The sequence below is a fragment of the Neopelma chrysocephalum genome, unplaced genomic scaffold, assembly GCF_003984885.1.
Source record: "Neopelma chrysocephalum unplaced genomic scaffold, ASM398488v2 Primary Assembly neopelma1_43, whole genome shotgun sequence".
NCBI lineage: Eukaryota > Metazoa > Chordata > Aves > Passeriformes > Pipridae > Neopelma > Neopelma chrysocephalum.
In genome coordinates, this window is record NW_020897702.1 from 3,847,395 (window position 1) to 3,871,440 (window position 24,046).

Below are 24,046 nucleotides of genomic sequence, written 5' to 3' on the forward strand. Positions count from 1 at the left end.
TTTCTACCTTATTTCATTTGCATTTGTTTGCCTTCAGCTTCCAGTCATGGATTCTTGTTATTCCTTCTCTGATGGATTAAAGAGCTCTTTAGGACTCACTATTTTCTCCCCAGGAAGGTGCTTTTACCCTATCAAGTTACTTCTCAATTTTTTTTATTTTTTTTAAGAAAAAGCTAAACAGATCGAGTTTTTTAGTGTTCTTAATATTTTTTTCTCATTCTCAGATGATTTTTGTGGCTCTTTTCTATCCATTCTCTATTTTTTCTTTTAAAAAAAGAGACATAAAACTGTATTTTACTAGTCACATACACAGAAGTAAAATATCTTCTCTGGTTACTCTTGTGTTACTATTGTTAGAAATTGATGTTTTTGCAAGGTCAGATAAAATAACTACCTGATATGACTTCTACATGTCTGAGTGTAATTATTAGAGGACAGAAAATGATGTATTGTTTTAAAAACATTTAAATGTTTTTCAATGTTTTAAAATGATCTAAAAATCAGCAAGAGTGGGTGTGTAGAAGGGGCTGCAAAATATTTGTGTGAGGTTTTTAAGGAGATAGAAGTGAAATAAAAATAATAATCTTAATTGTAAAGCAACAGTAATTCATCAAAATGTAATTGCTATGTTTAACACAGTGATACGTATTTGCTGAAATTTTATAGGACTGAATGAAAAACCTCTTTTAGTAACAGAGTTGCAGGCCACTGGAAATAGAGACTGAATGGATGTGAATGTGCACATCCTTTACATCCGTGTAATCCCACAAGTAGCTACTTGCTTATATTTGGAAACCCAAGAACAGTTATGTGATCTGTTAATGCTGCAATAGAAGAAATAACAGTATTGAGAATTTCTTTTGTTACAAAAGCTGTTGCCAATAAGTTATATAAGAGTTCAAACAATCAAAATTCACAGCTTCAAAGAGGCTCTTGAAAGTTTTACTGCTTCAGTACTTCTTTCCAAAGCAGTGGCTATTCATTTTTATTTTTATTCATACTTGAAGACAAGGTTGAGTTAAATTTACATGAAGGAGACTAATCAGATGCCTGCCTGGTCAATGCATCTCAGCTTACCCAATGACTTTTATGCATATCATGAATATCAGCATCTGAATTGAATCTGCATTCCCAGTTCATTATATTGAACTACAGACTATTTAAACTCTCAGTGCTGCTCATCAGTTTAATGCAAGTTTGTCTAATGTTGTGTCTCACAAAAACTTCAGGTCTTTCTGTCCAAACTGACTTGCTTTTTGACTTAAAAGGGAGTACATCTTTCTGTTATGGCAACATTCCTTCCCTTCATGAAACTTGGGGCATATTCAATAAAGGACTTCATTTGGTACAGCAAAATGAAAGTTCATGGAAACATGGTAAATGAGGAAAAATGAGAATTAAAACAATGTAAAAGACTTAAAATCCTCTAAAAATCCTGGAAAAGAAGTAAAGGTGAATAAGGACTGAATAGAAAGGCAAGTGGCTTTTAGTTCAAAAAGTACTAAGATAAATAGATTTAGACTACAAGTTTGTGTATGTGAGTTAATGAAAAAGTTATTACTCAGATTTCAGTAGCACTGAAGTTGCCCCTGCGATGATGAACTTACAGAGCCCTTTTCAAAACAACTGTTTGCTGTTGGAAAAAGATGAGAGAAGTGGGCATTCCCTTGAGTGCCTTCTGGTATCACAGGTTTAGTCCATATAAAATATGTAATTTCTTACATCCTATGTTTTCTCAGTTTCTTCTCCTGAGTATCCCAAATCCTGGAATAGAACTATTAAATAAAGGGAGATGACATCACTGGGAAAGAAGGTAGTAAAAGAAACAGGATGATTATGATAAAAGCTGGAGACAGTCTCTGTGAGAATACTAGCATGACTTCATTTCTCTGAACAGCCATTTAAAAGGTGATCCTCCTTCCTAAACCAGTAATAAATTGGGATGGCTGCATATAATGGTAGGTATTTGACCAGTGCAGCACCCAATGCAGTGCAGTATATACTGGATAACTATTCTGGGAGTGGGGGGAGAGAGGTTGTAGCTAGAAATTACTTTCCCATTAAATAATGCTACTAAGGCGTATTTGGTGAGCAGGTACACCTACCACAGTACATTTTTCAGCTTATCTTTGCACAGGAATATGGAGAAGAGAAAGGGGAGAGAAAGGAGGGAGATGGAAAAAGGATAACAGCTTTTTGAGGCTTCTTGTGCTCTTCCAGGATATGTTCCTTACCCTCCCTAAGTGGTTACTCCGATAACTTGTAGTACTTGTAATCTTCTTTGAGCACCATATCTCATTGGAAAGTTAGCAAGTTCATGAAGTTCCTGAGTATGTGGACAATTCCTTGGCTGAATGAGAAACACTCTGTTGTGTGGTACACCTTGTGAGGGATGAGGCGGACACTACTTAATGACAGCCATGTACACTTGGCCGTACTCAGCAAAAGAGTAAGACTGTCCTGTCAAACTATGCAAGTTCCTTTTTTTGAACCTGTTAGCAAATGGTTGTTTCCTCCAGCAGTTCCTGTAACTGTGTGCAGTCTACATCACAGTAGATGCTGTGTAGATACTAAATAGTGATGTGGGCTGCATCCCCTGTTTCTTTGGATATCAACATCCCATAAGTTCACATTATTTTCCTGTTTTGTGGAGATAAGTCTGTGGTAGGCTTTCTAATATCAGGGACTGTGTTGGTGTTGAGGTGTCATCTCCATATTTGGAAGCAGATGGTTTAGTTTGTGTTGCAGAAAGAATCCCATATAAAGGATCAAAGTAGAGATCAGGTGATGTTTGTATATTGTGTATTTTGAGAAAACATATAGATAAGGGAATAGTAGCTCTGTCCCAGCACTATACATGGCTCAACAAATCTTTCCAATTTGACATGATAGCATTGAGGTCTATCTAAAGGAGTAATGGATGTGAGGGAACATACTTTGTTGAATCTTTTGGGCTGAATAAAATAGGAAGGAAGGGATTCTCGGGTGTTTTTCATCACCTTAGGCCTGGATGGATTCTGCCTGTTCAGGTGTAGAAGTCTAATAGTGGTGTCAGCATCAGAAGCTTAATTGCCTCTAGATTGGAGTGAGGGAGACTGACTACTGACACCTTTAGAGGAGGGTTTATGAAGGTGGACAGTAGCATTTTGGGTTTATTAGAAGCAGCTGTTAACTCTTATCTCAATGGTAGGCTTGAGTGTACAATACATAAATGATCTGGAGATTTTGGAGGGAATTGAGTATTTGATGCTGTGTTTCCAGAAAGTTGAAGAGATAAGTGAATGTTGCACTGCATGTTGTGCTCTCAGCAAAGCAAACATCTCAGCAGGTCAGCAATTTCAGAAATAGTGCAGTCCTGAAAGAACATTTTTTGAACTCCTTTCTGCTGTTGAAGCTGAACAGAGTTCCCATCTGTCTGGAACTCCGCATCAAGAGCTTCACAGAAGCACTTAAAGAAGTGATGTACTTATGCATAAGCAATAAGATGCTAAAGGAATCATATTTCATAGTAGTAAAGCTCTTAACCTTACCATGAAATCATTACTTTCTATACACATATTCACTGTAAAAAATGTTCGTGGTAATACTGATCATCAGAAGAAAAGTCCATACTGATGTATCTTCATCATTTTTGCCCACTTCCTGAGGAGAACAGTGTGGATATACACTTTTGCTGTGAAAATCTGTTTACTTGGATACTTTACTGTATATCTGTTAATTCCTCAAGAAGTATGCAAATTTTCATGTTACCCATTTTCTGGATAAAAGCACTGTGTAACTACTGTCCCTGATTTAAGAATGTATAAGCTCTAGAAACGAGGGAATTGTCTGCAGGGCTCACATGTCAACAAAAATCAGCTGGTTCACACATGAAGCTTGGTGAGGAAATCACTGCAGCAGCACCAGTGCCATCCCTGCTCCCTGCCTGCCTCTCCCAGACCACTTCCTTTAGTCAGCCAAGGTTACCTTGTGTGTCTGCCACTCCTCCACAGTTACCACTCACTTGCACACCACTAGCCAGCCACTCGTCTACGGTGGGCAGACAAATGGCCTTCTGAAACCCTGTTGGCTAATAGAAGAGAGACAGCTATATATACAGATTACCCGACACAATGTGAGCAAATCCAGACAGAAAGGTAAAACAAAGCAGATTCCATGCATTGTTACTGTTTGCAGACACTCCAAGTCTCATTTCTTTGGAGTCTTTCTCTTCCAGAAATGATTTTAAGGAAATATTTAAAGTATCTTCCGCAAATTTCAAATAAGACACCAGAGGAAAAGATTGGTTGCAAGTCTGCATCTAATAAGCAACTGAGAATTGTGTTCATCTGGGCTGCAAAGAGGCTGGCACTGCAGCCTCAGGAAAAGGGCAAATACGGCCAGTGCTTTTCTTCAGATATGCTGTGAACAACCTATCGACTCTGTGGCTGGAAGTGTTTGAAAGCAGCAGTGACAATCCAAATTACCAGCAGCTCCATCATAAGTACGTGTGCCCAGGTGCCCTGTCTCTGCAGATGTTTTGCTCCCAGTTTGAGCTGAAAATGTAACATTTTTCTTGAAAAAGGCTTTCAGATCTCATTAAAAATAGCCTAATGGGAGCTTTGGATTTGACTGACAAGCTAGTTGTTATTGTGCCATTTTGCCTGTCTCTTAATTTTGACCCAAAGAAACAATGATCTCATTCCTTGGGAGGGAGGATAGAGTGACAAAATCCGGAGGTCCCGTGACGACAGTGAATCTCTTCATTGTCAAAGCAAGTTATGAAATCATCTGCCTTCCAGCCAAAACCACTGGGGACTAAGCAGTGTCCCCCACAGAAAGCACAATTTGCAAGAGAAGGTGGGGGCATGGGAGGTGTGCTGCTCCTCATCCTGCGTCTCCCTGAATTGATGCAAGTGCCTTTCCCCACTTCTGTCTGCAATCACAGCACTAAAGTGGGCAGAAGCTTTCTAAGATTCTTTATGTACTGTGACTTCCTCAAAAATTCTGCTGGAGTAGTCTCACCAAGGTGTTTCATGGTTATTTTGGGAGCTGGGGAGAATGAGATCCCCACTCTGCATCTCTCTGGATCAGGCTTTACTGCCAGCCAGGTAGTCTGTACTTTTTGGGATTCTCCATACTCATTTGTCTTTGCTAGAGAGCTACATGGGGATGATCTGAAGTAAGAGGATAATTTTAATAAAATAAAACTGTTTTCATCATTCAGTCTCTTCCTACTCAACAATACATTGTTAAGAACAGTTCTGTCTTTGGAGAGGCCTTTCTCTGTTAATTCTAAAGAAAAATGGAAAACAAAAAGATGCTTTAAGAAAAGGATGACAGTGTGTAGCTGATGTTTCCATCCAAGTTCAGCTTGCCATGCATGGAAAATGAGTTGAACCAAAAGGCTCCTTACCAATATTTCTACTATTTTCCAACTGAGTAGCTACAAAGGATATCATAAAACCTGAAGTATTTTAAAACACTTATCTAAATTGAAATCATAGCCTTACTCTTGCTTTGCAATATGCCATCCAATCCGTATGACTTTTCCCAAAGTATACTCTAGTTTGCAAAACACAAAAATTACTAAATAGAGGTTTTGAAACTTCCTGTGCAGATACGTACTTTTTTTTTCCTGAAGCAGTTGTACTGGGCTGTTATGACCCAAATATTCTGTGGGCAAAGCCTCTGTGCACGAAGTCAAAGGTGTCTTGTGTTATTCAAGTGATCTCAGTGACTGCTCCTGTCTTGTGAAGTGTAATTTGAAACAGATTTGAACTTCAGTGAGGTTTGCAGAAGAAGGCATGTTTGTAAAGTATCAGAAGGGATGTGGCACAGCATGAACAAGAGAAGAAACATATACTGCTTCCGTAAAACTGCTACTGTCTGCAACCAATGAGTAAATTCTTTTTTGTGTGTGTGTGTGTGTCATCAAGGGCTGCAGAAGAAACCCACTGGGATATGCAAACCTGTACGGGCCTTAGCATATAACTAGCAGAGATGAAGAAAAACCTTTACAGGAGTATGTCATGTAATCAGAACCTCCTCATGTCTTGCCTTTTACTGAAGTTTTTGCTCTAGACCAGCCAGGAATAAAAACATTTCTTTGCCTTCCTTTCAGGTTTGGTTTTCATAGAGGAAACTTTAAAGAAGTTCAGTATGTGCAAAGCTATGAGCTTCTGCACACTAGGCCACATAAATGCTAGTGATTTTTACAATTTTCTTCTGCTCCATATTCTGTATAAAGGTTTGAACTTTAAGACACAAATCAGAAAAAAAACAAAAACAAAACCCAAAACACCTAAAACCTTTCCTTTAGACAAACATTAGTGTTCCTTACTGTTCACATATTTTTGCTTGATTTCAGACAGCAGAACTACTGTCTTCCTATCTCCATGGCCACTTGTTCACAAATGAGGCAGTTTAGAATTAGGGTCATTACTGGTGCACCATTCCATAAAGCACCATGCCTTGCCAAATGATTGATAATTGCGATAGAAGATTTAGAGTTCATTTGCCTTCTCACCAGCAATATCTTGAAAGATATTGCTCATGGAGGAGAAAGGTGGGCTTGGGCACTGGATCTGGAACAGAAATTACTGGACTTCAGATTAAATAAGGGGATCAGATGAATACATCTTAAAAACCATTCTTACCTTGAAACTCTTTTTACACTGCCAATATGAGTAACAGGTGACAGTAAGAGGTGGTCTGTATGAACCTTAAGTCTTGTAGGCCACCTAAACATGAAAATAGGACAAATCCTTGTGTGTCAGATCACAAACCCTTCCAAAACTTCATAGATAAAAGAAGATTTTGAGAGAGCATGATAATTAAGTAGATTATTGTAAGCGACTATTTAGACATGAATATTTGTGACCAAGGTACACCTCTTTTCGCTTAAGTTTCTGTTATTACAGTAAGGGTGCTGAAAATGCCTTTTGGGGCAGAGCAGTGGGTTTGGGTTTTTCACAGCAGCGCTCCTCCCTGGGTTGTCCTCATCAATAAAGCAGATGTAAACATTGAAGCTCACGTAAAGGGCTATTTCTCCTGTTCGCTAGCACTCTACAGACCACTCGTGCGGTGCGAGTGACAGTAAAAAAGCAGGGAGAGGAGCGGCAGCGAAGGACAGGTGAGATATGGCTCAGCCCGGCCCTGCACCGGGATGCCTCGGAACCATCGCTGCGAGATTGCTGAGAAGTTGGAGGGGCGAGGGGCGCTACTTGGCCACTCCGGCCTGCTTCTTGTCACCCAGGGGTGTAAAAAAGCAAACCCAATACCTGCCGGTTCTTTTTTTTACAAGTGATTTACTCATTTTTAGAAAAAAAAAAAAAAAGGAAAAAAATCGGATAAACCCCCAAACAACAGAGCAAAACATACGGCCCCCCCCCAAGGTCGGGGAGGGGGCAGCGCCGTGGACGCCGGCGCGGCAGCGCAGGACAGCGCCGTGCGCCGGCTGGAGCCGGGCGAAAGGAGCAGGAACACGCGGGCTCGGCGCAGCTCCCGAGCCCCGGCTGTGCCCCGTTTTCCGCGACTGTGCGGCGGGGCGGCGCGGCCGCACGGGGTGTTGGCGGGGGTCGGTGCGGGAGCGCCCACGGCGGCAGTGCCTCGCTCCCCCCGGCAGGACGGGCGTGGGGTCCCCCCGGGGCGGCGAGGGGCGTGCGCGGAGGGAGTCGGGGCCCGCGGCCCTCGCAGTTGGCAGCCCGGCACCAACCAACCCCACCACGCTCGGGTCCCGCCGCCGCCCGGCTCCCTGCGCTCACTTTTATATTTGCGCGCCCTTTCCCTGCTCGGTGACGTGTCCCGCGCCGCGCCCAACCCGCGCCGCGCTCTGGTCAGGACAATGGGAGCGCCTCGGCCAATGGGCGCGGCGCTCGGCTTGGCGGCGGCCAATGGGCGCGGGGCTGTGCTGAGAGTAATGTTACCAGCGCCGCGAGTGTGAGGAGGCTGCGTATCGATCCCGCGCTCAGCCATTGCGGTGCACCGGGCTGCACAGCGACCCAGCCAGCGCTGGGGCCGGGCGGGCGGCCGCGGGAGCGTCTCTGGGGCTCGGGGTCGAGCTAGGGCTGCGTGCCGACTCTGTCTGACACGGGTGAGTACGCGCCGGGGGCCCCCGGGCCGGCCGGGCGCGCTCACCCGCCCGCTCGCAGCCGGGCGATGAGCCGGCGCTGGCCGTCGTGCCGCCGCCGCCGCCGCTGCCTGACCGCGAAGCGCGGGGCAGCGCTGGCTCAGGCGCCCGCACACAAAGGCGAGCGGGGCTGTGCCCGGGAGACCCTTTCCCGGGGCGGCGAGCCCCCCGGCCGGGGCGGGGCGGGGGCGGCGGGCGACTTCGGGAGAGCGGGGCGGCGAGAGGCAAAGAGCGAGAGGGAGAGAGAGACGGGCGAAGGGAACCAGGCGAGTGACCGGGGGTCGCCCGCCGCGGGGGGCGAGGGCCGCGCCGTGCCCCGCCGTAAGCCGCTTACACGGTGCCTCGCCGTAGCCATCGCCGCGGCGGCGGGGCAGGCGGCAGGGCGGCAGGAGCCCCGGGCGGGCCGCGCCGCGCCGCCGGGGCTGCGGGGAGCGCGGGAGAGCGGGGCGCGGGCCGGGGCGCCGCTGGCCCCGCGGCCGCCCGGCTGTAACATGGCTGACGGGAGCCGCGAGCGAGAAAACAAGGCGAGCGGCAGCGGAGCAGCAGAGGAGGCGCTCGGGCGGGCGGGGGCGCAGTTCGGGGGAACTTTTTTCTCCAGCAGCCGCAGATCGCCCGGGCGCGGGGCCCGCAGCCCCGGGGCCGCACAGCTCGGTGGGGCGCGGGAGTGAACCAGGGGTCCCCGCTGGGGCTTCGCCCGCGCCACCGGGGTTCGGGCAGGCGCTGGAAGCGCGCCGGCCGCCCCCCCAGTCATCCTTCTCCCCCCGCTCCCACCCACCTCCCCCTGTCTCCCGCCCGCCCTCCCCCGGCTGCAATGGCTGAGCGTGTGCGCCAGGGTAGCGGCGCGCTCACACAAAGGGAAGGGAGGAAGGAGCCATGTTCTCTGCGCGGCGGCGGCAGCTGGCGACGCCACAGCGGCCATTCCGCGCCGCCCGGGCTGCGCTGCCGCCGTCGCCCTCGCGGGCGGGGGTCGCCGCCCGGCCCTGCCGCGGCCCCTCTCGCCGGGGGTCCCGCGGCCGGGGCTCGCCGCCCCGCCCGGCCGCGGGGGGTGTGGTGGCGGCGGGGGGAGGGTGGGGAGCGGCCGGCTCTGCTCCTCAGCGCACAAAATGGAAGGAGGCTCGGCGGCGGGTGACCTCCTCCGCCAGGAGCCTGCGCCATGGCGGCCGCTCCCGCCGACACCGCCGCTGCGGCGTCGCGGCCGGCAAGGAGGGAGGGAGCGCAGGCCGGGGTTGCCTCGCCTCATGGCGGCCGGAGCGGGCAGGGCCGGGCATGGGGACGTCCCCCCCGCCTCGGGGGGACGGGGGCGGCGGCGGGAGAGAGCTTTGTCCCGCCGGGGCAGGGGGTCGCCGCCTGCGGGCAGCCGCACCCCGGTGGATGTCCGGCGCCCGGGCATGTGCTCGCCGCCCGCTGGCCTGCTGCGAGCCCTCACCTGAACGCGAAATAAAACTTCCACGGCTTTTCCCTAATAACCGGACTCTTTTTTTCTTTTTTTTATTTTCTTTTTTTCCCTCTCTTTCCCTCTCACCCCCAGCAGGTCTCTTGAGGGACTTCTGAAGTTTCCCTCTGCCCCTTCACAGGGAAGCGTCCAAAATGGCGGGAAGGAGGAGGCTTTTAAACGCCAGCCCTTCGGCCGCGGTGCCCAATGCTCCCCGCGGCCCCTCCGTGCCCTGAGACCCCCCCTGCCCTCACCGCCAACCCCGCGGCCAGCTGGGAGTGCCCCGGCCCGGCCGAGCCTCCATGCCGTTTGGCGCTGGAAGCGTCTCCATGGCAGGCAGGAGCGGCTCCTGGTTCCTTAGCCTTCTTGTTTACTTGATAGAAACTTCAAACCGGACGTGTTTAGTCACAGAGCAGAAATCTGTTTCTGTCTATCCGCCAAACCGATAGGAAATGCAGCTTCTGTGGCAGTACGGGCAGACACTGCATGCCCTTTATTTTTTTTTTCCTTCCACACTTTTTTTTATTCTTGTTCTTTTAACTCCTGCTGAAGAGCAGAGTTTTTCAGGGTGCAAGTGACTTTTTCCAGGGAGCTATGGAGAAATAGTCTGGATGTCTGACTTGGGTGTAAAAGTTCCAGGAAGGTATTTTTCAGTCCCTGAAAGAATCAGATAGTCCTCCTACTGAGCACAGCTTTGCTGGCTGTATGTAAATGTCATACTTTTTTCTGCCTGGGTTAGAACAAGTTTGACCAAGTGTGGTGTTTCATTCCTGTATTTCTGGGTATATATACAAAGAGAGAGTAGGTTTTTGCAGGACACATAAAGGAGAGTGACAATATATGGCACATGACACATAGAAAATAATAAAAAATACATATATTTTGTAAGTGAACACCCACGGCCTACAGGGGTGTAGAAACATGGGCTGTAGAAGGAGAGAATTTAGTAACCCAGAAGGCCAGCTGAGACAGGATACTGGGGTACTTTTTCCTTTCTCTTGATAGAATTTATTCTGCCCAAACATATGATTAATACGCTGGTAATAATCATAGTGTGCAGTCTCCACTGCAGTACTTGCCTTCAGATTTCTTAGAAGGAAAGTTTTTGTTTGCAGGAGACCAGAACTGGACATTTTGAAGGCCCTTTGAGATTTCAGGTTGCTTGCGTCCAGGTTACCTCTGCCAGGGATGACAGAAATCTTCAGTAAATTTTCCAGAAGGCAAACTTCTTCCTATTGTATGATTTCAGAATACTGCTCCAGTGGGCCTTGTTTGGCGTGATCCTTCATTGTGACTTACTTCCCACCTTGGTTTGTTGAAAGTACAAGTTTTAAAGGTGTCTTTCTTGCTTTGTTACAGAAAATCAGCAAAAATGGGCAAAGGCGATCCTAAGAAGCCGAGAGGTAAAATGTCTTCATATGCCTTCTTTGTGCAAACCTGCCGGGAGGAGCACAAGAAGAAACATCCAGATGCTTCAGTGAACTTCTCAGAGTTCTCAAAAAAATGCTCAGAACGATGGAAGGTAGGAATAGTTTCTTAAAAAGAAGCCTCAAATGACTGTTTTGTGTGAAATACTATTTGAGATTGTAAATGATTTATTTAGAAATTCAGGTTTCAGGTAAGTACGAAGTGCAGTTGAAGGATTAGTGGTAACTATCCATTGTTCTTGTCTTACCTTTAGCTCACCCAAATGAAATTTTGGAGTGGACTTCGATATGTTTTTGAATTTTGAATCTTAAAATACTGTTTTGACCCTTCTGTATCCCTTCTGAGATATTCTGTGATTCTAATTACCTTCCAGACTATGTCTTCTAAGGAGAAAGGAAAGTTCGAAGATATGGCAAAGGCTGACAAGCTTCGTTATGAAAAAGAAATGAAAAACTATGTACCACCTAAGGGGGAAACAAAAAAGAAGTTCAAGGACCCAAATGCACCGAAGAGGCCTCCGTAAGTAGATTTCTAGTTTTAGGATGTCTTGTTCAGGACCATCACACTGGTGTGTATCTATAAAATGATAATTTTATCCAGGTTTAGGAGCTTCAGAAATACAAGACTACATGTTTTTCCTGAATGGTGGCTTAAAGATAGGTTGAGGTATTAGTTATGAATGTTAGGCTTTTATTTTCAGACAGGCTGTCCCACTATCAAAGTTGGAGTAATGGCAGCCTTTAAAGGTAAATGCAAAAATTGAAGTGTGTGATGCTGATTGATATTTCTGATTTCTGTTAAGACAGTAATTCTGTTGTAATACAGCAGTAGAGTATTGCGGGCATCACCTCTTGGCTTGAGCAGAATTTTTGGTTGGCAGTCTGTTTAAAATTAGAGACTTTTACACTGAACAGGTTAGAGGGATGCTGTTGCTCAAAACCAGCTTGGAGAATTAAAACCTCAGCCGCTACATAATGACAGCTGGCTTCAGGTTTGTCTCCTACTACACACCAATGCTTTCTACAAATACATTTTTGTGTGTGTGTTTGAAATGGAGCTAATGCTGAAAGGAACGGGGAAATTCCTTTACAAGCTAATGTTCTTATTTGATCTAATGCTGTCATCAGGAAATCTTAACTTCCATAACACATATTGCAGCCCCTTGGCCTTTAACAGTTCTGACATAATATTTGCTCCCTGGTATTATTCACTCATTCCTTCTTTTTAAGATTTTCTCTGCATACAGTATATAAAATTTGCTTTTCAGGGGGTCCTGCCAAAAACAGGACTAGATGTGTGGCATTACTTAAGGGACAGCAGTGTGTATAAGTTCACGAAGTAGGTCATTCAGTTCTAATACCTTCCATTGTAATCAACATTTGTCTCACTTTGGGTGCTATTCTGAAATGCTCCTAAGGAACAGTAACAAAGGTCACAAAAGTTGCTGTGATAGCAAAGTCTAAAATTAAAATAATCTTGTCTCATTTTTGCTCTGTAGTTCGGCTTTTTTCTTGTTTTGCTCTGAGTTTCGTCCAAAAATCAAAGGAGAACATCCTGGTCTGTCCATTGGAGATGTCGCAAAGAAACTGGGAGAGATGTGGAACAACACCGCTGCAGACGATAAACAGCCTTATGAAAAAAAGGCTGCTAAGCTGAAGGAGAAGTATGAAAAGGTAACATTGATACCTTTGGAGATGGTTGGGGGGATCAAGTCTCAATTTAGACAGTTTTTTTCCTTCTCATGAACTCTTGATACCTGAATTGCAAATTATAATATTATCTGTAATTACAGATTTCATTATATTTGTTGAAAAATACCACATAAGGGGGCATATGGTTTGTTGCCATAACGTCAAATTGCAGTCTTTTGTCTTGAACTATTGGCATTCATCTGTAATTTTGGGCTGTCACTGATGGCTCAGTAGATGCCATGGTGTTTGTATCGTTATTAAATCCATAGGTCACAGTGGTGTCTGAGTTAAGGGACTAGTAAGTAACACTAGTAAAGAATGAATTGGTTCTCCATAATTTTGGCTGTAGTGATGAGCATCCTTGAACATTAGGATAATTGATACACATTGATGCGTTTTAAAATTTATTCTTGGGATAATGACAAAACACTAAGGAGATGCTAGTTTTAGACGTGTTTTTCCTAGACCTACTTTGTGTCTATTTTTTCTAGTAATTAACTTAGTTAATTATACATATAAAGCAGCTTGTCATACAGTTTTTTTAATTATTAAAGCTAAATCATGTTGTCATAATTGGACCTGTAGAATTCTGTTGTGCACACAGAGTTGTGCTGTGCATGGTTTTATTTCTAGAGGCAAATTCCCATCCCAAATATGCGGGAGCCAAGGGGGGGGGAGTGCACATTAGCATCCCCTGATGATGCTTTACAGTGAGTCAGTGACCACCTATAGCTAATGTATAGCACATCTGTTAGTGTGCCATGACTTTCCTCTGGGTATTGCTTCTGCTGGCAAACAAATCCATTTTAAAATCTTAGCACTGTAGTGAGCAAGGTGGAACCTTTGAGCCCTAATTACGTGCTGGCGAGGAGTTGCAGGTCTAGAAGCTTTCCCACATGATGCTTTGTGTACAGTATCATGGTAATTGTTTGTAAATACAGCCAAGGCAATTCATAAGACATTTTCTTTAAATGGTAGAATTATTAGTTTTTATGCAGAGAGACTTTAATTTTCACTAGTATTATCTTTATTTCTTACACTTACAAATGGGTTTTTAAAGTGGAGTTATCTCAGTATTTCACTGCTTGGCCTTTGAGTTAGTGGCTATTGTATCTTCTCAAAATTTCATGCTGAGCTTCAAGGGAGTCCAAGGGACCTGTAAGATTAGTGGTGTGGTGTTTATTAGGTGGGAACTATTTAAAGATTTGGATCATCTGCATAAACATGTTGACATTGCTCTGTAGCTGGTGTGTTTAAGTCTTGTAGATCAATTCTCTTACCTAATTGTTCTTACTGTTTTGGCACAAAGTTGGGACGTCTTAACTGCTTTTCTGATTTGGCTTTCCAGGTATGGTTCAGACTTCCCTGTAACTGAAGTTTTGTGCGTTATAAACTACTGGAGTAAATTTACTGTGTGCAGAAGGTGGCACTGTCTACCCTTTAATCAAGTTCTTATACCTTTTATTTTGTAAATTTCTGTTAGGCAGAATTCTGTGTAACTGCTCTTCGCTGAGGCATAACATTGCAACTGTTAGGCTGGGTCATTCTATATGTTCTGGGTGGATAATTACAGTTTTGTGCCTCAAACAAGGGTTTTCCTGTGCATTTCTTTGGGCATTGTAGAAGGTAGGGCTAGAAAGGGACCTTAAGAGGTCTCCTTACTTCATTTCCTTATGGGATAGTGGACTCAGCTGTGCCTTTATCATCAGAGGCAGCAGCTTTTCCAGCCTGTTCACAGAAGCCTAACAGTGGAGATACCTTAGCAGTTGTAAGCAGTGTGTTCTCTTATGCCAGTATTCTTTTTGTGTTTGAGGGTTCCCCTTTCTTTGGCATTGGGCCTCAGTTCACCTTGTAACTGAAACTGCAGCTCCCAGTCCAACCCCAGTGGATGTGGAGAAAGGGCAGATACTTGGCTTGGTCTGGTTTCACAAGTACTGTTTGGAAGTGGCTCTGACCACTTGGCTGGTTAAATCTTTGAAATTCTTCCTGCTTTTTTTTCTCCAAGGATATTGCTGCATACCGGGCCAAAGGGAAGGTTGATGGAGGCAAAAAAGTAGTTGCCAAGGCTGAGAAGAGCAAGAAGAAGAAGGAGGAGGAGGAAGATGAGGATGAAGATGAAGAGGATGAAGATGATGAAGAGGAGGAAGAAGAGGAGGATGAAGATGATGATGATGATGAATAAGTCTCTTTTAGAGCAATTTCTTTCTTGTCTATAAAGCATTTAACCCCCCTGTACACAACTCACTCCTTTTAAAGAAAACAAAATTGAAATGTAAGGCTGTGTAAGATTTGTTTTTAAACTGTACAGTGTCTCTTTTTTTGTATAGTTAACACACTACCGAATGTGTCTTTAGATAGCCCTGTCCTTAGTGGTATTTCAATGGCCACTAACCTTGCCTGGTACAGTGTGGGGGTTGTAAATTGGCATGGGAGTTATAAAGCAGGTTCTTGTTGGTGCACAGCACAAATTAGTTATATTCGGGGATGTAGTTCATTTCTCATCTTCAGTTGTCTCTGATGCATCATAAAAATAATTGTTGTTCTGTTAACTGAATACCACTCTGTAATTGCAAAAAAAGAAGAAAAAAAGTTGCAGCTGTTTTGTTGACATTCTGAATGCTTCTAAGTAAATACAATTTTTTTTTATTAGTATTGTTGTCCTTTTAATAGGTGCCCTTAAGAATCACACTTTTTTTTCTCTCTCTCTCTTTTTTTTTTTTTTTTTTTTTTGAGGGGAACTCATCTTTTGCTTTATTGAATGCCCATATGGGATCACGGGAATATTACAGTTTTCATCTTTCATATAACCAGCTGATAAACAAAGCTTTGATCTGCATACCCTGCATTATCATGATAGGGTAAGAAAAGAAATATATAGGCATATGATGAAAGAATATACTTCCATAACTGGAAACAAAACAAAAAAATTCAATCTCAGCAAACTGATACTTGTTCTGATTTTTGTGAAATGTAATATTCTATTGAGTTGCATGAATTTACCAGTCTTGGAGAGTTGAGAAGTACAGAGTTCAATTTTACAGAAATTAAATACTTTGGGGGGTGGGGAGGGAGGGAATGTTAAATTTTGTCCTAGAAGGACCCATAGGAAGAGTGTATGTCCATCCGGTGTAGAGAAATTTACATGTGTGACTCTGTTACCATGTAATGGAAGTTATATTTGTAAATCTCTGAACACCTGAGAGCGATGAGCGTACCTAAAATGTGTAAAGTTAAAAGCATGAAATGACCATATTATTTTTTGGTGACAGGTCTGGTGATGGCCACGGGCTTTATACCATGAAACTCCTGGTAGCAAATGGCCCACAAGAAATGAATTTTCTTTCTAAGATTTCTATAAATGATACCATTATTATTTGTTAAATCTATGTAAATTCATATTTGTATTCTTGAAATTCTAGTTTTAGCCCTTTAAAAAAAGTTGTATATTGTCTCAAATTGAAAATGAGATAAGATGTATTTTTCCTGTTAGGTTTTATACCGCACTCTTGATGTTTGCCCATTTTTAAGTTAAATATAGTTGTATGGAAAAGTACATTTTATTAAATTTTGCATTAAAAAAGTTAAATGTTTATGGTATACCAACAATGTCTAATTTGGTCAAATACAGTTCTCTTCCAAAACCAAAGCTAAGGGGTTTTTTGCATATTTAGTAAAACTTCAAGTGCTGGCAGCTGTAACTATTTTCACATATACCTGCTTACCAGTTTGGGGGACAATTTGGCAATTTTGTGGTTACAAAATTATGGTTCTCTTAAGTGCCAGTGTTTAAAAAAAAAAAAAAGCATTCTTGTAATTTTACACGCTTTTGTGATGGAGTATTGTTTTGTTATACAATTTTGACTTTCAGATTCTTATTTCAATTTGCATTTATGTATAACTTCAGGAGAAATATTGAACATCTGAAATCCTGGATGATACTAATAAACTAATAATTGCAGAGGTTTTAAATACTTAAGTTAAACGACTCACTTAATATCCTAAGGATTTGGGTTTTTTTGTGTGTTGGTGTTCTCAGATATGTACATTCCTGCTTTCTGTTTCAAGCAGAAGAATAATGCTGTTTGCAAGGTCTCGATCTAGAAAGCTTAGGACAGACAGACTCTTTTTCCTCTTTAAACTGGATATTACACATTCAAATGCTCGTAACCGATGACAAATTTTCTGTGCTGAAGGGTTTTTTTGTTTCCCCAGGTCATCAGAGGAAAGTAGACACATTTCTTGTTCTTGGAACAAACATACTAAATGAGATCCCTATAATCTTGTGCGATTGTTCTCAGTGCTTGATGTTCACAAGAAGTAACCTAGAGGATTCAGCTGAACTTAAAAGAGTAGCGAGTGCTTACCTGGCAGCCAGGCGTGGCCTATGCCTTGTCTTTGGGGTTAGAACATTGATAAAGTGTGTCAAGGCTGAAGAGGGTAGGTAATACAATAACTATAAATGCTAGAACCGCCTGTTTCGTGCTGCAGAGGCTGATGTTGGGTGGGAGCAGCACCAGCACTTAAATAATCCTGTTGGTCAAAACTGATTCTTGACACAGATAGGTCAGACTTGGCCATTCCAAGATTCCTTGATGTGAGGTTAGTTACTACTGACACTTGAGCTTGAATATGCCTCCCCTTGATCTTTAAAAGTGACTGCTTTTTGGGGAATAATGAGCAGTGAAATTGCAATTGTTTAGGCAGTGGTTGCCTACAAGGGAATTAGACAGCACTGGCATCACTGTCAAAACAGTAAAAAAGCATTTCCTAGAGCTTTAACCTTCACATAAATGCTAAATGCTTGATGTAGAGGGGGAAAAAAGGCTTTTCCTGTTCTAAACAACAAAAACGTATTGGTCTGGAGAGAACTTGAATGTTAATAAGTGGTAGTAATGATACCTTGAATGCCAAATGGAGCCAGAATGATTTTATGGCTGTTTATCTCAAGTTGGTCCTGAAAGGAGATACAGCTGCAGTCACCTGCCTTCTTGGTACACTCTTTAACTTTAAACTGGTTTAACTAAACAGAGGCAGTGTTCATCTCTTCTGCCAAGCTTTCAGCAATCACACCAGCCGTAGTCAAAAGTTGAGGTAATTTCACAAAAAGTTTCTGTCCAGGCAGATGGGCCCTTGCAAACCTAAACTAATGGGTAAAAAGTGGCTGATTTCTGCAGCCTAGTTAGGGTGCTGTTGGCACTGCTGACACTGAGTCTCTTCACAGCTGCTTTTATCAGTGTAACCAGCCCATTGTGAAGGATGAGAAAGTCTTGAGTAATAGCTGGGTTTAGGCTTGCTAGAAAGCGGGAAGATGGATTTGAGTGACTCCTCCAGAAGAGGAGCCAGGCAGACTGCAGCCACAGCATTAGGTTCTCTAGATGGGTGACAGGCCCAGCTTGGAAAAAACTTCTAATTCTTGCTAGCCTAAGGGTTAGACCTGCTAGTTAGAGTAAACATTCCCATTCTGCCTTCCCAGCTATGCCTGACAGGAGATTAAAGGAATAAAGACAATGTGCTGTGTTGGGTTATAATGCATTATTCAATACACTGTCTGTAACAGAGACATGGCAAAATACAAAGATAGTATTTAATACAAGAGATGATTAATTTTCACCGTTTCCATGCTGTACCATTAGCAACTGACTACAGGCTTTTAGGATTCAAATGTACCAATTGTTTCATTAATAACAGTAAGATGCCAAATACTGTCAACATTGCTTTATGATATTCTTTAGCTTACAGGTCTGCCCTTTAACTGCAGATCGCATCTTTTTGGGGCTGCTTTAGAAGAAAATAACAGTGTGTGCCATTTTCCTTTGTCAGCCTGCAGTAGACATTATTTTAGCACCTAAAATACATTAAGGGGCGTTTTACAAATGTGTTAGTCCAACATGGTACCTAAATGTGGGTGTGTGTTTTCCTCAGACTTTGCTACTGGATTGTACCCTACATCTGAAAACCACTTTTGAGATGGTATTAATTTAGTCTAGAATAGATTCACTTTAAATTAACACCAGCCTTTATTCTAAAATAATGTACTTGTAGACAAGCTGTCAGACTTTCTTCTGATATCGGAATAAGAAAAAACAGGAAAAGTAAATCTCTTGAGAGTTTTTTATCATTTTGCTGAAGTTGTCTTGTACTTTTTATTTTGTATATGTCGTGCCCTGGCTTTTCTTTTGGCAGTACTTCAAGCTGAAAAACAAAGATGGTTTTTTTTCCCCCAATGAATTTATTATGAAGAATGAAGGTCAGATTGCTCTTACGGCTGCTTTGTGCTGCTGAAAAATAGTGTGGCTTCTGCTTCGAGAGCACCTAATTTTGAAATCCATCTTGCTGAAGCAATTGCTATTAGAGGTGACCCGCAAGAGAGAAGAGCCTTCCCTTTTCCCACTTTATGATGGAATAAGAGACTTAAGCGATAAATTAGCTCAGTCTACCTGTTTGCCACATCAGAAGCTCAAGCCTTCCCTGCAGCAGGAGTGCTCAAGATCAAGCTAAGCAGCAAGACAGCACAGCAGCACAGAGCAAGGAGGACAAGCAAATGTGGGGGTTTTTAGCTACACCTTTTAAAATCTTGCTTCTATTGTTAAAAAGTGTTTGACTTAAATGACAGTCATTTGGCACAAAGGAAGTTCATCCTCATGCTTCCAGCAGCTTGTTAAGGCAGCAAAACCTCAATTCCTATATTTCTGACCTCCCAAAAGTTCCCTGGTAAAAACAAGAAAGACGAAGCATTACAGCTTGAATGCCTGGAAAGGACCATCTCCCCGTGTACCTTACAGCAGCAAGAGGTCACCATTTAAATGCTTTTTGCAAGATGCCAATCAAAAAATTAGGCTTACGGAGGGGAAACTGAGGACGTGTGCTGCCATGTTTGTCAAGTGCATTTGTTACCAAGAATTAAAAACCATCCCAGCCCAGGGGGAAAATGCCTATCCCCTAAACACCAGCCAGCGGCACTACAGATGATGCAGGCATGCAGCAGTGCAGGGCCACTGATGGCAACTGGAGTGGGGGGTTGCCCTGGCAGCCCCTGCCTTACTGCCAGTTCACTCCTGGTGCTGGGGGGGTGTGAAAACTGCCAGGAGGAAGGACGGTGTGGAGCTCTTGCCCATGGCCACACCATGCCGAGCACAAGCCTGGGTTGTGCCAGGGCTTGGTGCCTCACGCCTGGCTTGAAAATGCCAGATGCACAGGGAGCAGAGCACCGGGCTGCAAGCAGAGATAACAGGCATCAGCCCTCTGAAGACTCAGCTACGCAGTTAAAAGTAAAATCACAGTTTTCTTTAAAAAAACCTCTCAAATTTCTGTGGTGGTGATCCTAGAGGAGAGAACTTTGTTGTAAAACGTGCACCGGTAAATGATTGAATAACAGTGACTCATGTTTTATTATCAGACTTGTCTGCAGCGGCACTTACGCTCGCTTTGGTTTTGTTGACACACATTTCTACTGATGCCTGCCAATAAGGAAGGTGCTGTGAACTAACACTGTAATGTAAAACTGGAACTGAGAAATGCAGGTGAGGACTGATCACAGCCTGAGCCCCTCAGCACAGGAGCAGCTTTAATGGCAGGTTTTTGGGACTGAAGGCTTTGAGTTTGCTTTGTCACCCACCGGTGGCAAAGTGCTGATGGGTTTGTGCTCGGGGGCGGGGGCTGAGAGGCACAGCACCCATGTTGGTGTCAGGGCATTTCACAGGACTAACCCCTTGGATCCTGCCTGGGACTGATGGCTGGTCCAAGAGTCACACACCAGGAGGTGTAACAGTCTCCCAGTAGGAGGCTGCCAGTAAACCTGCCTATGGCAGGGACCCTTCCTTGCACCAGCCCAGCTATGACTGAGACTCCTTCCAACACTGTTTTCTTTAGGTGGAAGAAGGAAATGATCTAGTTTTGGGGAGCATTTGTACCAGATGTTCAGTGACAGCAACACCATCTCTAGCACTTCATGCTCTGATTCCACGCAGGAGCACCAAGGCTCTGCCTCTGCTAGGGGTCACTCGGTGGTGACCCTGCCCCTTCCTCCTGCCCTGCCTGACATCCACCGCTGCCAGCCCTGCTCCAGGAGGAAGTAGTGAGTTCACCTCCCTCCCAGCTGCTGGTGGCTGGATCTGCGCTCCCCAGGTAGGACAGGAGTGTTTTCCTGCTGCCCCACCACCCCTAGGCAATTGGTGCCATTCCTGTGGTGCCAGGGGTGCTCAGGGACACCCCTAATACTGGGAGCAGCACCTGCCTTCCACACACCCACAACAGAGAGGGGGAAACCGTAATGTCAGTGCTGTCACAGGGTGCAGCATTGTCAGGATGTGCTACTGCCTGGGATTGATGCTTCTGGTCTGTCAGCCTCGACACTCCTCTTTGAGTCCCCTGTTCCTACTGACTTTGAGTCCCCTGTTCCTACTGACATGGGCTTTTCTTTCCATCTGAATCATTCAATATGCCTTTGGAGCACAATGGAGCTGTGATTTTTTTCAAAGCCGCCAGCCTGCAGGAAACAGAAGGTCTCTGAATAAAAGGGAGGCTCTTGTTACAACTTCCCTCTTATTTACTGTTCCCAGTAGCAGAGAAGTAAAAAGACAATGAATGAAATGGAGGATTAATCATGCGTAGCACTGAAATATAAACAAGGAGACTACACATCCCAAAGCACTGCTCCAAGGAATGGCTCGTGCCTGCAGCATGCAAAAATCTTGCAGCACCAAGACCACCTAGACTTAATGAAAAAGGGCAAAAGGCAGAGGAGGCTCCACAGGTGGTTTTTCAAAGGTAAACTTGCAAACTGGGAATTTGACATGGACTTTTCTCTGTTCAATGCTCTCAAAAGTTGAATTCAAGTTGATATCCTGTGTGCTTAATCACTGGTCCATGACTTTTGCAGAGGAAACTCCCTATTTTCCCATTTTTTCACATTAATTTTAAAACAATAAAAGTTCAGGACAACTCCTTTGTCCCACAGAAGACTTTAAAAAATGCTTCAGAGAGAACCTACTGTGCTGCACATTGTGTAGCTTTGCTTCTAAAAGGGGTTGTTGTCATTAGGCTTGCTCCCTTTTCCACTTGCTTTTGGGTTGGTATCCAAATACCAAAAGATTACTAATCATGTTCCTTATTTATTTTTTTAAGTCAGAGTACTGATTAATACAGTAAAACCTGTATTTGATTTTCAGCTGTAGAATTTGAGCATTCACTCCAGTCTTTGCAAAGGTGTTGAGCACCTCAAGTTAATTGGTAATAAATTAACCTTGGGAGGTTGTTTGTGTGAGGCAGATTACGTGCATACAGTTTTGTGAAGGACTTCAGTGAAGCAAAACATAGGAAAGAAATGTGGAAATGGGGATGTGTAACACAATTCAAATTGCCTGAAATATCTGTAATAAATAGTTGATTTGTGTATCTGAATATCTGCATCTGTCAGGTAAGTTGATTTTTCTGGCCTTGGAATGATGCATTTAATATGAGAGTTGAAGTGAAGTGGAGACCATAATTGTACAACTGATAGGGAAGCTGCTCCTTATCCTTATTCAAAAACTCCAGCAAAGCTCTAAACTGTTTTTTTACAGTTCTCTTTAAAAAGTACACATGAAAAGGTTAGTGAAAATTTATTTGAGCCACCTGCAATAATAAAATTGAAGTGACCCAAGTCTGAAAATACCACAATACGTCTCTAAGTGAATATAAAAAGCCAGAACATGTGATATAATTAAGCTAAGAACCAAACCCAACCGATGTGTGTTAATACAAGACTTGGAGGATTATGTGAATACAAGTCTAGGAAACCAAAGCAGCGGTGCTGCTTAACTAATCTCTGCTAATAACTCCGCTACCCAGCCTTGGCGGCCTGGGGCAGGCAGCGGGCAGGGAGCAGGCAGCGGGCAGGCAGGAGCACTGCCAAAGGCTCCTGGCCTTGCTGTCTCCCTGCTTGCCTGAAGGCTTTACAGCTTGCACTGAGGGATTTGTTTCACTTTCTCTTTCTGCTGTGCGGGTCTGCACTGGACAGGTTGCAACATCCTCCATCCTCCCTGTTTGCATGGAAATCAAAATATATATTCTTTTTAATAATAAAATTAAATGTTTTTAATACTACCTCTAAAGCCATGCTGATGCTGCGTTAAACAAGTCAGTGATACCCTTTTAAATGCCCTCTCTAAATACTTTCTAAGAGGGGAATTGCATTAACCTCTAAGCTGCGACTCCCCTGTTTACACACAGCAAAGGTGCTGCCAGCCTGAGCCTGCCAGGTCCATCCTGGCCAAGACAAGAAGGGTTACCCCTGCAGGTCCCACCAACCCAATCCCCTGGCACTTGCAGCCTCCAGGTGACTCATCTCCAGAAGTTTGATTTGCCAGTGGTTCCATGGTGAGGAAGAGAAGCGGGGGAAGAGCTGCCTGGAGTCTCTCATCGTGGTACGAGTGGTTCACGGACAGGTCCTTCATTGCTTGCCTTTGATTTTATTCATTTTAGGGTAATTAATAATAGAGAGCTCCTGAGCAACCCAAATTTGGACAGTTTTGGAGATCCAGATAACAAATTCTGGGAAGAGTCTGTGTTTTTAATCCTTCTACACACTACAGCAGATGTTGGAGGATGTCAAGTCTGGATGTGGGTTTGCCGTGTGACCTGCTGAGTCCCCTGTGGTTGTGGCATCCCCTGAGCTGGAGAGACTGGTTCTGTCCCAGCATTTTCCCATGAGGATATGCACACTGACACCCTTGGGAGATCACGGAATCTGTGTGGCACTGGCTGACTCAACCGCACACTGCCAATGCAGCCAACAGCAAACGTGGTTAAAAGAATGGTTTTCCAAAAAGCTGCAGTTCCTCAGGGCAGTGAAATACTGAGGTTGACTCAATAGTTCATCCCTATAAAAAAACCCTCCACTCCTTCAAGAAGACTTACATTCTACACAGATGATTTTCATCACGTGCCAGCGAGTTGCTGTGAGGGAGGGAGGAGCTGTGATGACGATGGAGCCGACTGCACTGGTGCGGCCTCACCTTGAATATTGTGTGCAGTTTTGGGCACTGCAATATAAGAAAGATATTAAGCTTTTAGAGAGCATCCACAGGAGGACAACAAAGATGGTGAAGGGCCTTGAGGGGTAGCTGTATGAGGAGTGGCTGAGGTCACTTGGCCTGTGCAGCCTGGAGAAGAGGAGACTGAGGGGAGACCTCATCTCAGTCTACAACTTCCTCGTGAGGGGAAGAGGAGGGGCAGGCACTGATCTCTTCTCTGTGGTGACCACTGACAGAACCCATGGGAATGGCCTGAAGTTGTGTCAGGGGAGGTTTAGGTTGGATATTAGAAAAAGGTTCTTCCCCCAGAGGGTGGTTGAGCACTGGAGCAGGCTCCCCAGGGAAGTGGTCACAGCACCAAGCCTGACAGAGT

At 44.3% G+C, this 24,046-nt stretch overlaps 1 protein-coding gene and 1 long non-coding RNA gene across 2 annotated transcripts in view; one reads left to right on the forward strand and one right to left on the reverse strand.

The window, feature by feature from the left end:
- The first annotated feature begins 7,878 nt into the window (after window positions 1–7,878).
- On the forward strand, window positions 7,879–18,779 carry HMGB1 (high mobility group box 1). The gene is made up of 5 exons (XM_027677792.1): window positions 7,879–8,074; window positions 10,902–11,064; window positions 11,344–11,489; window positions 12,469–12,643; window positions 14,667–18,779. The coding sequence occupies exons 2-5, from the start codon at window positions 10,915–10,917 to the stop codon at window positions 14,841–14,843; spliced, it is 648 nt and encodes a 215-aa protein (XP_027533593.1). The 5' UTR covers window positions 7,879–8,074; window positions 10,902–10,914; the 3' UTR covers window positions 14,844–18,779.
- Window positions 18,780–21,045: 2,266 nt separating this feature from the next.
- Window positions 21,046–24,046, reverse strand: part of LOC113964990 — a 30,553-nt gene continuing 27,552 nt past the window's right edge. Inside the window, exon 4 of the long non-coding RNA XR_003533396.1 lies at window positions 21,046–21,146. This is a non-coding gene — a long non-coding RNA (uncharacterized LOC113964990). The remainder of the gene's footprint in view (window positions 21,147–24,046) is intronic.